This window comes from Nannobrachium achirus, assembly GCF_963921795.1.
Source record: "Nannobrachium achirus genome assembly, chromosome: 6".
NCBI lineage: Eukaryota > Metazoa > Chordata > Actinopteri > Myctophiformes > Myctophidae > Nannobrachium > Nannobrachium achirus.
Window position 1 is genome coordinate 5,483,556 of NC_137815.1, and position 17,745 is coordinate 5,501,300.

The 17,745-nt window shown below is 41.7% G+C and overlaps 1 protein-coding gene across 1 annotated transcript; it reads left to right on the plus strand.

Moving 5' to 3' along the window:
- Window positions 1–1,981: 1,981 nt before the first annotated feature.
- LOC308287519 (small ribosomal subunit protein mS35-like) lies at window positions 1,982–16,458 on the plus strand (the record flags this gene model as incomplete). Its single annotated transcript, XM_080728727.1, is given in 5 exon segments — window positions 1,982–2,021; window positions 13,342–13,461; window positions 15,767–16,125; window positions 16,129–16,146; window positions 16,150–16,458. Coding segments are annotated over 5 exon segments (846 nt in total).
- Between the last annotated feature and the right edge of the window lie 1,287 nt (window positions 16,459–17,745).

Below are 17,745 nucleotides of genomic sequence, written 5' to 3' on the forward strand. Positions count from 1 at the left end.
ATTATGTATAACATACATATGTGCAAGAAAGTGTTATTCATGGGTTTACTTATTTAACACCTGGGTAAGCCTTTTAAGACATCAACTGCCATTAATGAATGAATCAGCCTCTGAAGGGTTTTTCAGTGGTTTTACCTTATTTTCCCCGGCAACAGGAACGCACCATGTGACCAGGATGTAAACAAGAAGCATATGGCCAGGGCGGAGCGTCATCTTTTCTTTCACCCGGAACATTTTAATTGTATCTGCGATTAGTCTTTAGTTAGGGTCTGAAGAAAAAATATTGTTTTGACCAAAAAACACAACCTGGGAAAGAATCTCCCCCCTCCCCCCGTCATCCCTGTCACCTTCATCTCCACCTTCATCCACACTCACCATCTGCCTGGAGGAGATGGAGGCGAGGATGAAGCATAACCTTTTGCAACTCAACATCTCTCAAACAGCTAGAGGCCATTCTCATCTGCACCTCACAACACGTTCAATCGACCCCCCATACCAGCATCCATAGGCGATTTTAAGGGGTGTCCTAGGGTGCACGTGCACCCCCTGGCCGCCAGGCGGCCATTTTTTTTTATTTTTTTTGAAAAATATTTTTTTTTTATTTATTTTTTTTAAATATTTTTTTTTTATTTTTTTTGTAATGTAACTTTATTTTATAATTATTAAATAAAACAGTGATCGTGATTTGTAAAATGTGCGCAAAAAGAGAGGTGGAGGGGCAAGTATTTCAGCTTGCTTGCTTGCAATGTAAGACCTATCACTGCTTGGCGACGGCGCTGTTGGCAGACTTGGCAGGCACTGTGGGTGGGCTGTGAGATTAACACCTGTGCTGGCCGGCTCTGATATGATGACCCACAATTCCTTGATTTCCTTATCTGTTTCCGCCCGCCTAAAACAATATGGATACAGCGGCAGAGCAGCAATAATGGCGAAACGAACTATAAATACAAAGACAATTGACCAATTCTTTATAAAAAAGAGCAAACCCAGTGCCACAACCGATAATTCATCATCAGGAAATGTGAACACGGGTTCACTCGACACTGACAGTAATGCTAATGAACGCGAACCAGAGGAGGTGGACGGAGCTTGCAGCAGCAGTGATCCAGCCACCGACATCACTGTGGAAGGCTCGCCGTTGCCGGAGGCCGGGGCCCCGGTTCCTCCACAGCAAGCAAGCCCCACTCCAGACTCAACTGTTGTTACCCCAGGCCCAGACCCAGAGGAGCCAAATGAAGCCAACTTTGTTCATGAAAGAGACCCTTGCCATGGCCCGGATAAAGCTAAGCAGTTTTTGGCTTTGGGTCCATATCAGCCAGAAGATGTAGAATGTCCATTAAAGACCGCTGGCGAAAAACAACGCAAATTCAGAAAGGAGTGGTTTAAAGATTTTGCCTGGCTGGAGTATAGCGTGCGCCATGACCGGGCGTTCTGCTTTCCATGTCGGGCCTTTGGTTCTGAGAACACCGAGCAAGCTTTCAGGAGGACAGGTAAATAAAGACACATCTCTGTTTACACAATGCTGTTGTACTCCCTCCAAGTGCATAGTCTATTATGTTCCCTTTTTTCAACTGTTTCGTTATATTGCTTTAATGCTTTGGCAATGTAATCTATGTTTTCTCATGCCAATGAAGCTAATTTAATTTGAATTGAATTTACAGGGTTTCAGGCATGGAATAAGGCTAAACAAACTTTTCGTGACCATTCTACAAGAGAGAACCACATTGATGCCTCGGGCAGATGGCAGGGATACCTGGCGTCGCTGGAGAAGGGAAGTGTCGCGTCAAAATTGGATACCCAGAGACGGGCATTAGTAGAAGACAACCGTGACTATTTACAAGCCGTCATTCAGACGGTTTTATTCTGTGCTCACCAGGGAATACCTCTAAGAGGACATGATGAAGGCGAGGACTCTTTAAACCAAGGAAATGTGAGAGAACTCATGCAACTGCGTTCAAATGACAGTGAACTAATTAGACGGATGTTTACCCTGAGAGAGAAGCGCTACACCTACGTCAACAGTGAGTCTCAAAACGAAATTCTTGATTTAATGGCTAAACAAGTGCTAGAAAAAATTGTATCTGAAGTTAAGAATGCAGGTGTGTTTTCCATAATTGCAGATGAAACAATGGATTTGTCAAAACATGAACAAGTTGCTCTCATTCTCCGTTATGTATCTGAATCACTAGAGATTAATGAACGCTTCATTGGGTTTTATCGTACAGAGCTGACTGATGGTGCTTCACTTGCTGCTTTAATTAAAAACACACTGGAAAAATTGGACTTAGATATAAACGCTCTGAGGGGCCAGTGTTATGATGGGGCAGCCAGTATGCGTGGTCCTTATAAAGGGGTTGCATCCCGTATCCTAAAAGAAAATCCCCTTGCTTTCTATGTTCATTGTCATGCGCATATATTGAATTTATGTGTTGTTAACATGGTTTCTAATGTGCCTACAGTCCGAAATGCTTTTGGTACACTTCAGACACTAAGGAATTTCATTGAGGGCAGTGCTAAGCGCCACGCTGTATTCGAACGAATGACAGCTAGTAAACCATTCGCAGGCGGGGCTGAAACACTCAAGTCGCTCAGTGACACCCGGTGGAATTGTCGTTTGGAGGCTATAAAAGGAGTGTTAGATAACTATGATGAACTCGTTAATACTCTAGAAGAAATAGCCGAATCCAATGATAAAGCAGGTGTAGAAGCAAATTCACTGCTTAAAAATATCCACGATTTCAGCTTTATTTACTGTATGGTCTTCATGCGCAGGGTTTTAACTCAGACAGATAGTCTAAATAAACTGTTGCAGACAAGAAACTACAAATATGACACTGCATTTGCAACAGTAAAAGCGACTGTTAAAACCATTAAGGATATTAGAGGGGGAGAGTTTGCTTCTCAGGTTTTCCAGTATGTTAGTCAGATCTGTGAAAGAAATGGTTTTGCTGGTCCTAGTGTGCCACGCAAATCAGTGTTTAACACAGCAGCGGATTATTACCGATGTGATATTCTGTATAGAACACTGGACACACTCATACAACAGCTTGAGGGGCGCTTTTCTGAAAACGATTTTCATATCCTCCAGTGTCTTGCTGATGTTGTAACCTCAGATAGCCCTCCAGAAAAAAGTGTGACAGACGTATGTCAAACATACACTCTTGATGCAGATGTTCTGAAAGCTGAAATCTCTGTAATGACTTCCATGTACAGGGAAGAGAATGTGCGCAAAAAAAAAGAAATGGAGGACACGACACTGTTTGAAAAGAAACTTGCTTTTTTTCAAGAGAAGGGAATGCATAATTCTGATTCATTTGGTACATTAAAACACGTCTACACACTGTACCTCACCATACCAGTTACGAGTGCTTCAGCTGAGCGCAGCTTCTCTACTTTGAGACAACTAAAAACGTATTTACGGACAACCATGACTGATAAAAGAGTGTCAGATATAGGCATTTTACAGATTGAGAAAATACACGAAATTAAAGTGCAGAAAATAATTGAAAGGTTTGCAAGTGCCAAAACCCGGAGGCTGCAGTTCATTGTGTAATAAGGATGTGTCTACTATTTGTTTTTGTGAAATGCTTATTTGACACTGTAAATGACTGCTTGATTGCTTGATGAATGATGATTAACTTGATGTTTGGCTTTGCTGCCTCTGTCTGCAAAATAAGTAAATAAATCCTATACTAGACATGCTCATGGTGTCTAGAAAAAGAAGCACCTGTTTTACACTTTTTTTGTTTATATTGTGTTACATTTGGGTACAAAATTAACTGCAGAAATCCGCTAAAACAACATTACAAAACCGCTAATATCCGCAATTTTTTGAAGCGCGCACGCGAACGTCGTGCACGCGCGCTGCGCGCGCGTGCATGAGGTAATAGAGGTCGTGCACCCCCTGCTGGAAGAGGCTAGAATCGCCTATGCCAGCATCACCTTCTCTGGCCATGACTTTTCTCCTTTCATCTGCTGTCACCAACCTGTGGTGTTAAAATGGACCCCCACGTCAACCTGGGTGTTAAAATGGACCCCCACCTCAAACTGGGTGTTAAAATGGACCCCCATGGCCCCATGGCCTCGTCCACCTCAGGAATATAGCCAGACTCTGTCCCACCCTCACTCTAGTAACTACTAGAACTAACTAGTACTAACTCAGGAATATAGCCAGACTCTGTCCCATCCTCACTCTAGTAACTACTAGAACTAACTAGTACTAACTCAGGAATATAGCCAGACTCTGTCCCATCCTCACTATAGTAACTACTAGAACTAACTAGTACTAACTCAGGAATATAGCCAGACAGGTCCCAGGTGTCCCATCCTCAGTCTGCTTGATGCTGAAAAGATAGTCCACACCTTCGTCTCCTCCAGGCTGGACTGCAATGCAACTACAACACCAGAGGCAGCTCCACTAATCACGTTCAACCAGGATTTGGCTCTAAAAAAGGTTCAAATTTGTTCTCCTGCTACACCACTAACATGCCCTAAAGGAGAGTAAATCCCTAACCTCCTTCAACATCCGTCTGAAAAGTCACCTACAGGTGGCTGCTACTCGAAACTTGTGAATAAACTAAACTTCTAATAAATTCTTCAATCAATCAATCAATCAATCAATCAATCAATCAATCAATGCACTTCTCATCGGCATCCCAAGCAAGAGCCTTCAAAGGCTCCACATACAACCAGAACAGCGCTGCTAGGATCCTGATGAGAGTTTGTATTTACGAGCGCATCACACTCATCCTCTGCTCACTGCGCTGGCTTGGCTTCCCATCTCCTCCCAGACAGAATGCACAACCCACCAATGAATCCATGGTATTGTAAAGCCCCCTCCTGTACCTGAAGGAACTGCTAGAGCCTCAAACCTCCACTCACAGCCTCCACTCTGGAAACACAAACCACCTCCAAGAGTCCACCCCACCAAGCTCAACACCATGGGTGACCAAACCTTCTGCTCAGCTGCCCTTCTACTGTGGAACTCCCTCCCAGATCATCTGAGAATTCCACAGTTCTGTGTTTAAGAGAGGACTAAAGACTTCTCTTTTTAACAAAGTGTTCAGTTAGCCATTCAGGATTTAACCCCGAGAGGTTTGATCTGCCCACCCTGCTTTTTAAATAAACCCTCTTTTTTTGTTTTCATGCCAATTTTTTTATTTTATTTTGTATTATTATTTACTGTATGTACTGTAGGACTTTGAGGTTTGTTGCGACCGTCAGGGAGTAGTTTACTATACAAAATACAGTTTGTCCGTCACACTTTGCTGTTACACTAGTTGTCTGTCAAGCTAACACAGCACCCTCTAGTAGCAGCAGTGTAATAGGTGAATAGGTGTAATAAGTTTAATAAGATAATAATAGGGCAATACGTTTAATAGTGTAATAGTGTAATAGGGCAATACGTTTAATAGTGTAATAGGGTAATAGGGCAATACGTGTAAAAGTTAAATAAGTGTAATAGTGTAATAGGTGAACAGGTGTAATACGTGTAATAAGGTAACAGGGTAATAGTGTAATCGGGCAATACGTTTAATAGTGTAATAGTGTAATAGGGCAATTAGTGTAATAGTGAAATAAGTGTAATAGTGTAATAGGTGAATAGGTGTAATAAGTTTAATAAGATAATAGGGTAATAGGGTAATAGTGTAATAGGGCAATAAGTTTAATAGTGTAATAGTTTAATAGGGCAATACGTTTAATAGTGTAATAGTGTAATAGGGCAATAAGTAGAATAGTGTAATAGGTGAATAGGTGTAATAAGTTTAATAATAAAATAATAGGGTAATAGTGTAATAGGGCAATACGTTTAATGGTGTAATAGTGTAATAGGGCAATAAGTGTAATAGTGAAATAAGTGTAATAGTGTAATGGGTGAATAGGTGTAATAAGTGTAATAAGGTAACAGGGTAATATTGTAATCGGGCAATACGTTTAATAGTGTAATAGGGCAATACGTGTAATAGTGTAATAGAGCAATAAGTGTAATAGTGTAATAGGTGAATAGGTGTAATAAGTGTAATAAGGTAACAGGGTAATAGTGTAATAGGGCAATACGTTTAATAGTGTAATAGGGCAATACGTGTAATAGTGTAATAGAGCAATAAGTGTAATAGTGTAATAGGTGAATAGGTGTAATAAGTGTAATAAGGTAACAGGGTAATAGTGTAATAGGGCAATAAGTTTAATAGTTTAATAGAGCAATAAGTTAGTATGTTGTTTCCGTACGCCCTGACAGTCGCTTCTCGCCATTAGGGCGTCTTACTGGTTTCAAATGTAAAGTGCATTATAAATAAACAAGCAACACACCATATTATTATTGCTTAGCAGAAACACACTGGTCTCAGATCAGCATTCATACACTTCTTTATTCATGTCTGCTGTCTGGTGCTTTAATAGCAGAAACACCAGCTGTGGAATGTGGAGACCTAAAAGAATCCTTTCCCACATCACTTTAGACTTAAAGCCACCATGAAGATGGTGGTGTAACAGCCTGCTATTGTAGAAGGATGAGTTCTGCTACGAAGAGGCTTTATTTCTTGGAATGTTTTAAACACCGACTCTCAGGAATGTCATTCATTCAACACCACCTTACTTCCCTGACCACCATTGTCAACGTACAGGCGATACCAACTACAGAGGTGTCTACTAGGCTACACAGTGTGCTGTATCTATGCAGAATACAATACAATACACCACAAAGATGGATCATTTTCAGGTGTCATGACTGCATTTGTTTAATGTTGAGAGAATATTGTTTCTGCTTTTCCTTTTCTTTTTCTTTGTGTGTGTGTAAAATAAATATCACTTTGCACTTAATAGAATAAGACTTACTGTTGTAATGTTTAGTTATGCCATAGAGTTGGACTCTGTTATTGGTTGACATGCAGTAGGCTGTCTTTAACATTACACCACATGGAATATAATAATTATGTAATAAATCAATCTACATGGACAGTTTGCCTCATATTGTTTTGTTACTCTCTTAGTCTTACTGTAGGAACTGATTTATTTTGCTTTGTTACTCTCTTAGCCCTGCAAGACCCAAATTAATTTCTACTGGCCAAAAAATGTATAAAAAAAATCAGATGGTGTTGTAGCAGTCCTAATCACAGGAAAATGTAATGTTAAAAAATGTATAATGTTTTTGTAAGGTTTTATAGCCATAAATCATAATGCATAAATCATGCTCTAATTAGCATTTTGGGGATATTTTTCACAATATTAACATATGCACGTGTTATAGACATTCTAATGATCAAAGAACAGGAAAACTAATAATAATATATTTTTTTAAATGATTTAAAAAATGTTGCCAAAAAGCAACGCTGGGTCTTGCAGGGTTAGTCTTACTGTAGAAACTAAACTGACTCATGTTGTTTTGTTACTCTCTTAGTCTTACTGTAGAAACTAAACTGATTCATGTTGTTTTGTTACTCTCTTAGTCTTACTGTAGAAACTAAACTGATTCATGTTGTTTTGTTACTCTCTTAGTCTTACTGTAGAAACTAAACTGGTTCATGTTGTTTTGTTCCTCTCTTGGTATTAAAGAAACTAAACTAATTCAGGACTACAATATCCAGGTGTTGCAGTGAAGAGGAGAGAGAGAGAGAGAGAGAGAGAGAGAGAGAGAATCAAGGTTGTACATTGAGTCATATGATGATTACTAGAAAAGGAAATTTTAAGTGTGCCTGCAGCTCGCTAAGTCTGTGCAACCTTGTGTAGCGGTTGGTGTTAGCATTAGCGTTTAATTTTTTAACATTACCATTTTTTGCATAAGCTTTAACATTATCGTTTTTCATATGACACCATCCACATGCCTGTACGACAAACGGTTCACGAGATCAAGGGTCACTTCCTGTTTGGTGAGGGGCACTACCTGTTTGGTGAAATAGGCCCCAATTAAGGTTAAGGATTCTTAATCAAGTCATATGGCGCCACCCGCCCGTCTGTACGACAAACGGTTCACGAGATAAAGGGTCACTTCCTGTTTGGTGAGGGGCACTTCCTGTTTGGCGAAATAGGCCCCAATTAAGGTTAAGGACTCTTGATCAAGTGATTTGACGCCACCCACGCGTCTGTACGACAAACGGTTCACGAGATAAAGGGTCACTTCCTGTTTGGCGAGGGGCACCTCCTGTTTGGCGAAATAGGCCCCAATTAAGGTTAAGGACTCTTAATCAAGTCATTTAACGCCTCCCCCCATCGGAAAGAAAAGTAATAGCACACCATTCCCGGCCGAGCTGCACGTTTTGATGTATATATTGCTCGCGATAATAAAAATCAAAATATTTTTTTCAAAAATATTGTTTTTTATTTTTTTTTGGAAAATGATGATGTCACAAGACGATGGATTCTGAACTTCCCACAGCTCTCCTAGGAGACTTGGACCGAGTAGAAAAAAATTGTGATATTTTATCATGAACATTAGTAAGGACCTATTATATGAAGACAGGTTGAAAAGTGGTGAACTACTCCTTTAAGTATATAATAATCACTTCACAAAATTTCGGCACGTAATAACTGCCGCACGATTTACGCCATCGCCGCAATATATACATCAAAACGTGCGGCTCGGCCGGGAATGGGGTGCTATTACTTTTCTTTCCGATCCGCATTACCATTGCGATGTAATTTGCAAAAAACGACGCCCAAAAACCCCATTGTCTTAGAATGGGGGACATTTTGGCACGTAATAGCTGCCGCACGATTTACGCCACCCCCGCAATATATACATCAAAATGTGCGGCTCGGCCAGGAATGGTGTGCTATTACTTTTCTTTCCGATCCGCGTTACCATGGCAACGTAATTCGTAAAAAACTAAGCGCAAAAACCCCCATTGACTTTGAATGGGGGACTCAGAAAAAAAAAAAAACAGAAACTTTGGCGCCACATAACTCTGCCATACTTTTACTTTCGTCATTTAAACTTTAAAATGCACACGCAACTTTGGTCTTTTTCCGGGCCAATAGTATTGATTAAGCCCCGCCCCTCTGTATTCCTATTGGCTGGGTTTTAAACAGCCACTACTCTAGTTACCAGCATGGTACCGTCTTGAAACTTGGTGTCTGGACTTAAACGGCCAATAGGGACTTATTACGTAAGCCCTGCCCCCTCTTAGGCCCCGCCCCTATCTTCCTATTGGCTTAGCTTTAAACAGCTATATCTCCTGTTTGCAGCATGGTACCGTCTCGAAACTCGCTGTGTGTACTTACATGGCTAATAGGAATTATCTGTAATTGCTTAAGCCCTGCCCCCTCTGCCTTCCTATTGGCTGGGCTTTAAACAGCCATGTCTCCACTTCCCAACACGTTACTGGTCTCAAACTCGGTGGGTGGTCCCACAGTCCCAACGGCTAACCGCTAATGATAATGCTAACAAATGCTAATGCTAACAAATGCTAATGCTAACAAATGCTAACCCATGCTAATGCTAACAAATGCTGATGCTAATGCTAACACATGCTAATGCTAACAAATGCTAACACATGCTAATGCTAACAAATGCTAATGCTAACAATATGCTAACACACGCTAATGCTAACAAATGCTAATGCTAATGCTAACATATGTTAATGCTAACAAATGCTAATGCTAATGTTAACAAATGCTAATGCTAGCACATCATAATGCTAATGCTAACAAATGCGTATACTAATGCTAACAAATGCTAATGTTAACAAATGCTTATGCTAACAAATGCCTAATGTTTAAAATGCTAAAGGAAAAAACTCAATGATAATGCTAAAAATGCTAAAGCTAATGCTAATAAAACATTTTATTTTAAAGCTAATGATAACAATGCTAATGTAAAAAAATCTAATAATGATGTTAATGTTAATGCAAAAATGCAAATGCTAACACCAACTGCTATACAAGGTTTTACCTACAGTCTTGGATATCTGCAAACATTTAAAATATACATGAAGTATTAATTAATGATATGCATAGACAAATTACCCCATTTTGTTTTATTTTGGCATGACATGTCATGCCAAAATACCATGTCATGCCAAGATTTGATTCTAGACAACCTCAGGTTTCCAATGGAACCAACCTTGTCATGCTACATTGTCTGGCAGGGGGGGGTAAATGCCTAATGATTCAAAGATAGACAACATTTTGGCAAGGGATAAACGGCCATCACCAATTTTCAAAAGGACCCTTGAGCTTTCGCCTCGATTCATGAGAATGGAAACGCGTGAAAGCCTCCCCTGTACAGACATGCCACATTTAGGATAATCTCATGCAGTGTTGGGTAAGAACCATGCAGTTTTTTGTATTCAGTACAAATATGTAATTTACGCCTATTGTAAATCTGTTTATGAACACATACATTAACTACTGTACTTTCTTTATAGGGGCGGAATAGCTGAATGGTTGGGGAGCCTGCCTGGTTGTCCCAGGTTCGATTCCAGGCAAGGGTAGCAATGTTGATCTGTGTGGAGGAAAATAGGTATCTATCTATCTATTTATCTATATAGGACACTGCACTGGATCTCAACTCAATTAAAAGTACATTTAACATGACCACATTGACCAGGTCATCCATTTGCTGTACAGTAAAAAAAAAACATAACAATGCAGTATAAATAGACATTAGCCTAGCATAAAATACCAATGAATCCCAAAATAAACAAAATCAAAACATTAGCATGTAAAGGAAAATCATAGACTGCCAGGGAGGTCTTTAATAAAGATAAAATATCAGTCGACTGGGCAGCTCTGATGTGTAGGGGCAAGCTGTTACAGAGCCTTGGGGCCCCAGGCTGTCCTGCATAGATCACAGTAGTGCATCTGTTGACCACTGTACTACATCTATAGACACTACATTGGTCTACAGATGCATTCAAGTGGTTTACAGATGCACTCGAGTAGTCTACAGATGCACTAATGTGATCAACAGATCACAACAGTGGTCTACAGATGCACTACAGTGGTCTATAGATGTAGTACAGTGGTCTATAGATGTAGTACAGTGGTCTATAGATGTAGTACAGTGGTCAAAAGATACACTACTGTGGTCTATGCAGGACAGCCTGGGGCCCCTCAGGCTCTGTAATAGCTTGCTCCTACACATCAGAGCTGCCCAGTAATCAGTCTTTATTAAAGACCTGTCTGATCTTTAGCTGAGACTGGCAGTCCATGATCTTCCTTTACTGATGCTAATGTTTTGCTTTTGTTTATTTTGATATTCTATGCTATTTATATTTCATTGTTATGTCTTTTCTATTATTGTTTTTAATTGCACAGCACTTTGGGTGACCTGGTCATGTTAAATGTGCTTTAGAAATGTGCTTTTAATTGTGTTGAGGTGAGATGCAGTGCAGTGGTCTATATGGATGGATGGATGGATGGATGGATGGATAGATAGATAGATAGATAGATAGATAGATAGATAGATAGATAGATAGATAGATAGATAGATAGATAGATAGATAGATAGATAGATAGATATTTTCCTCCACACGCATCGACATTGCTACCCTTGGTTCTTACCAAACACTGCATGGAGTTGTCCTAAATTTGGCATGTCAGTACAGGGAATGGTATTTTGGCATGACATGTCATAAAACAAGATAGAGTAATTTGTCTATGTGTAACAGAGGTGAATCAGACCTACCCACCCTGGGTTCGAACCCGGGCCTCCCACGCGAAGTCCAATATCTTAACCATCGCTCCAAAGGGATATCCCTATGGAACAAGGGAGATACTAGACTTTTGAGGCTTCAAGGCTGGGGCTGTGACTCTCTCCGCCACACTCACCCCCCTTTAGACCTCCTCCTATGGGGAAGCCCGATCCGGGTCACGGCACCATTGTAACGGAGGTGAATCGGACCTCCCCACCCAGGCTTCGAACCCGGGCCTCCCACGCGAAAGTCCAATATCTTAACCATCGCGCCAAAGGGGTATCTCTATGGAACAAGGGAGATACTAGACCTTTGAGGCTTCAAGGCTGGGGCTGCGACTCTCTCCGCCATGTATGCATATCATTTAATGACCGAAAGTATAAGGTCTCGGGTACAAGCGGCCAAAATGAGTTTTCTCAGAAGGGTGGCTGGTATCTCCCTTAGAGATAGGGTGAGAAGTTCAATCACCCGAGAGAGACTTGGAGTAGAACCGCTGCTCCTTCACTTGGAAAGGAGTCAGCTTAGGTGGTTCGGGAATCTAGTACGGATGCCCCCCGAGCGCCTTCCTAGGAAGGTCCTCGATGCACTGGGAGGAGACCCCGTGGCAGACCAAAGACCAGATGGAAGGATTATATCTCCAGACTGGCCTGGGAACGCCTCGGTATACTCCCAGAGGGAGTGGAGGAAGTTGCGTAGGATAAGGAAATCTGGAAGTCTCAGTTGGAACTGTTACCCCCGCGATCCGATTCCGGATAAGCGGTTGAAGATGGATGGATGGATGTCACGTATATTTGATATTGTTTGCAGATATCCAAGACTGTAGGCAAACTTAAAACCTGGCACTATTTTGAATTGAGGATGGGATGTGTGTATCAAGCACCTAAAGCATTCATATTAACAATTTGAAGAAAGAAAATGCCTATGTCTTCTGGCCCAATTCCGCCTATTGAATTGTCTGCATTTTAGTTTGAGTATTGATGATCCATCACTAGCCATCTCCCTCAATGCCTCATGCAAAAATGAAACAGACAAATTGGACATTTGTCTCAGAAAAAAATGTATGACCTTATGTAAATCCGCCAATTGAATTGTCTGCATTTTAGCATTTATTTGAGTATTGATGATATGAAACAGACAATTTGGACATTTGGCTCAGAATAATGTATAGTTAAGACCTTATGTAGATTTTACATTCTCTTTTTTGCATTTGCAAAGATTCACTATAGCAAACACTATGCCAGAATAAACATACATGTGTCAATATTTCAAGTGGGGAACATCAACATTTGTTTACTACACATCTTGAAGATTGTAAAAATGCAAATGTTAGAAAAAATATATCAATAGGGTGCATGGGGGAGGAGTTGTTGTGATCCAGTTTAGGCGAATTTGAACTTTTTTTGTGTTTATTTGGGTTTTAATGCACTAAACATGATGGAACCATGGCAAATCTTCATATCAATCAATTCATCTTGCAAAGACGAACATAAAATGGGGTGAATGGTTTCTGTCGGATGTATGGTTCAGGAGCTATGTTGATTTAAAGTTATTCGTTTTCACAGCCAAAAATCCAGGACGGACACAACATATGGTTAAAAAAAACATATATGGGACAATAATTGGATCTGGGAACATCAAAATTCATTAACTAGACACCTTAAGGATTCTAAAAATGTAGGTTAGAAAAATATATCTCTCGGGTGCGCGGTAGGCATACCTTCCTACCAGACTACAGGTCTTGGTGGTATTGCTGGCGACCGTGGCAGAAACCTGCTGGGCTCCTCCGGCCGCAGGCTCATGATAGATGGTGTAGCTCTGCACGTCGCCCTCGGTGAGCTCCCACTGAATGTTCAGGATGGTTTAATAGCTGTTGCTGGTGCTGACTCCCAGACTCCTCACGCCGCCCAGGGGCTCGTCTGCTGGATTATAGCTGGAGATGGAACATAGCATCTACTGGAGCTGGAATATAGCATCTACTGGAGCTGGAACATAGCATCTACTGGAGCTGGAACATAGCATCTACTGGAGCTGGAACATAGCATCTACTGGAGCTGGAACTAGCATCTACTGGAGCTGGAACATAGCATCTACAGTAGGAGGATCTGGTGGTGGCAGATAGAGCTTAAATCGGGCCTAAAAAAGTGAGCCCGGCCCAACCCAGCCCTACAGAATTTCAGCCCGGCACGACCCAAAGCCGATTCATAATTGACAATTGGAGACTGGCCCGGCCCGAAGACCGACATTTTTCTAAACAAGCTTAATTGATTACATGCAGCAGCAGCCTTTTTTTTGCATTACATTTTAACTATTGGTGAAGAACTGTCTTTATTTTAATTTTTTTTAAACAGCTTGGAGCAAATGGGGATATAAATGAATACAATTTGCTATAATTGTGACAATTGTCCCAAATCACAATTTTTACTGTAAGAACAATTAAACATTCGAGTGGAGCCTCCGCTCCGGCCTGGCAGGCAGGCAGGCATATTATAGCAGTGAACTGTTACTGTACCATAATGAAACTGTACCTTTTCTTATGCAAACTTCTAATAAAGTATTCTATACAGTAAACAAACAAATAAAAACGTAATCCCTCAATCGCGATTCAACTGTGAAACAGAGGTCCCGACTCCGGAGGACAATTTAACAAGCAACAATCCTTTTGTGCGACATTAACGTGCATGTGTGCTACTAAGTAAAAAATCTCAAGTATATGTGGCTGTGCAGGAAAAAATAAATAAAAGCCAAGATTAACGATTAAACATCACAGGAAACCAACACCAAAATATTAGAATGAATAGCCTTAATCAGTCAACCGAAACATTCCCTGTTTAAATTAAAATATATGAATAGGCTAAACAAATAAAATAACCAGCATTATTTTAGTCCGTAACACAACACTTTTCTTTGTATTTATCAATCACTTATTCGTTGAGTTTAATAGTCCCAAAAATCAAGCGCAGGGCGCAAGGAGGCCGCGCCGGCAGGCAGCTCCAACGGCGAATAATCCAATCAAACAGGCTACAGACATACGACTTATGACATCACTAGACAAACATGATGCTATGCACACACATTTTACTATGGCAAAACGCTGAGGAAAAAGGCTACGGACACACGCACAGCCACTTATAGGAGCGGTTTGAATCTGCTTTAAGTAGCATGTGACTGGTCAAACTAGTTTTTTTTCATGAATCTGAATACATTGCAAGCATTTGTTTTGCACGAAAAAATTTCCCCCACAAAACGTGTGAAAAATGATGACTCATCACTAAACCATAGTTTTGTGGGGGCTGTTTTTAGCCCAAAGAATGTTTTTTTGTGCAAAACCAATGAGATTGTTTATATATATATATATATATATATATATATATATATATATATATATTATATATATATACACACACACACACACACACACACACACACACACACACACACACACACACACGTATGAGTGTCCGTATGAGCACATAACTCCTTTATGGAGAACAGAACTCCACATATGGAGATACCTAAAATCACAGACTGGCATTGTGTGTAGGTCCTTATGTCCGTATGAGCAGATGTCCGAGATGTCACGAGAATAACATCATAGAAAGAATGCATAGACTGACATCACCACAGCTGATATCACGGACAGAACGGCCCATACAAGGAGATATTCAGGTGTGTCGTGTTTGATACAATGCGTCGCACAGGTGTGATTTTTTTTTAGGCAGAATCACAATCCATATATTGTAGTTGACCAGTACCAACAAGGTTGACTGGTGCAAGCCCTTGACAAGGTAAACATCAGCCTCCTTTAGGACATCCTCTTTTTGGTGAAAGTATCAGCTGTGGTGATGTCGGCCTCTGCATACTATGACGTTAGTCTTGTGTGAGCTGTTGGTACTGCCTACACTGCATATAGGGACATACACACAAAGCCAGACGTAGGAGCGTTTAGCACCGCTCAAACAACTGTCTGACGATGTAAGGGACTTTTTTTGTAGCAGGTATAATCGCTTACTTTAATTATACTTTGAGTTAAAATCATAACCAGATAAGCTGAGGCCGAAGCCTCATCTCAGTTATATTATCTCATCTACGCAAGCTTTGATCTACCGGTACATGCTGCATCTAAATTGTCCCTTTAGGCCTACAAAAGGGAAACCTGGAGCTCATCAAGATTCCCAACTTTTTGCACTTGACCCCAGCAGCCATTAAGACACACTGTGGCTCTCTGAAGCCCTTCTGCACAGAGTGGCCCTCAGCTCTGGAGACTGACGCTGCGTGTGACGAACACTTCCCCATCAAGGTGGAGAGCACAGACTATGTTTCCGCTGGGACCTCCCTTAGAAACCCTTCTGCTCGCATTGTTCACCTCAAGGTAAAGCTGTCCAGTTTGAATCTGGACGACCATGCAAGGAAGAAGATGCTGAAGCTGGTTGGGGACAGATACGGCAAAGAGGCCGATATCCTTAGCGTCACAACCGACAGTTGTCCTTTGAAGCAGTAGAACACTGACTACGCCATGTAACTTCTGACTGTCCTCTACCACGAGTCTTGGAAAACAGAGGCGTGGGAAGCGGAGAAGACGGTGCCGGACATGGAGGAGTACTGCTGGGAGGACAGTCCATCCCAGAAGAAAGTCCTGGACACCTTGGTTTGCATGAAGGTGGCTGAGGAGGTGGAGGAGGGAGACGCGGAGGCGGTGAGAGAGCAGGCTATGGGGCGAGCAGAGGTACAGGAGTACCGGGACTCGGTCACCAGACTGAAGAACGAAGGGGAGAGCGAGAGCACCGTGCTGCAGTACAGAGAGGCCATCAGGAAGCTGTTCAATCTGTAATCCATGATAGGACTTGTGTGAATGTGACCCAAACATTTTGGACAAAATAGCCAATTTTACATCAAGGTGCCCAGATGTCCCTAGTGCCCACCTATCCTGTATCTGTTGGCATACCTTAGGGTGACCATACGTCCTCTTTTGCCCGGACATGTCCTCTTTTAGGGGGCTGTCCGGCCTGTCCGGGGGGGTTTTATAAATTCCTTCAAATGTCCGGGGTTTCGCGCATATCACAGTTAAAGCACGAGCATTTACAATGCACGTTCAATGGTTCGTTTGGAAACACACTGTGAGAGGCGGGTTTCCACCCCTAACCCCGGAACGTGTATTATTCATACTACTCTCTGCCTGCGCTGCGATCCCTCCCTCGCGTGTATCAAAACAGCGGCGCAGTTCGGCCAGTGGAGACGCCCCTCTCGTTCCCCACTGGCCGAACTGCGCCGCTGTTTTGATACACGCCCCTCCCTCAGCCTGTCTCGCTTTCAGATCAGAGGCAGAGCAGCGCGAGCTCGGCAGTCGGCAGCATCGCGCTGCTAAAGCCAAACGAACGAACTGCAAACGCAATTAATGCTGTTTCACTGATGAAATGCACACAAAGTGCCAGACTGCCAGTGACCAACAATGAGAAGCAGAGCGTTCTGCCAGCAAAGCTGGTACTCTTCTGTGTCTATTTAGGCATTTACAAATACAAATTCTTCTGCTTCAAGCCCATATCAACACTGCAAAGTAGTCTACAAGACAGTCTGTGCGAGGTGAGAGCTCTTCCGCTAACTAAATTGACAGAATCTTTTGTACAACCTTGTAAAGCAGAACGGCGGTTTGGGTTACCTCTCGTTACAAAGCTGAACGTTCATACAGGAGTCAAAAGGCATACTTTATCAGTGGATCTCATTCTCTAGCCTATAGATTTGTAAAGGGTCCAATTGGAACCCCCTCAAAAATGAATACATAACTAATAACATAATTGAGCTGTAAACTAGTAGGCCTACTATAAATTATTTTGGGAAAAAAAGAAAAGAAAAAAAGATATATATATGTGTGCGTGAGTGCGTGCGTGCGTGCGTGCGTGCGTGTGCGCGTGCGTGCGTGTGTGTGTCCTCTTTTTGGATTTTCAGAATATGGTCACCCTAGCATACCTCAGACCTGCTGGAGCCAGGAGGCGATTGTGGAAGAGAATCCTGCATCGTTGTTGACAGTCTGGGAGCACTGGATCAAATAATTCCCTGTTTGGAATACAGTTGATCATAGCAGGCTGCGAGGCAACGTGATGTTGTAATGGCCATTCTCTGG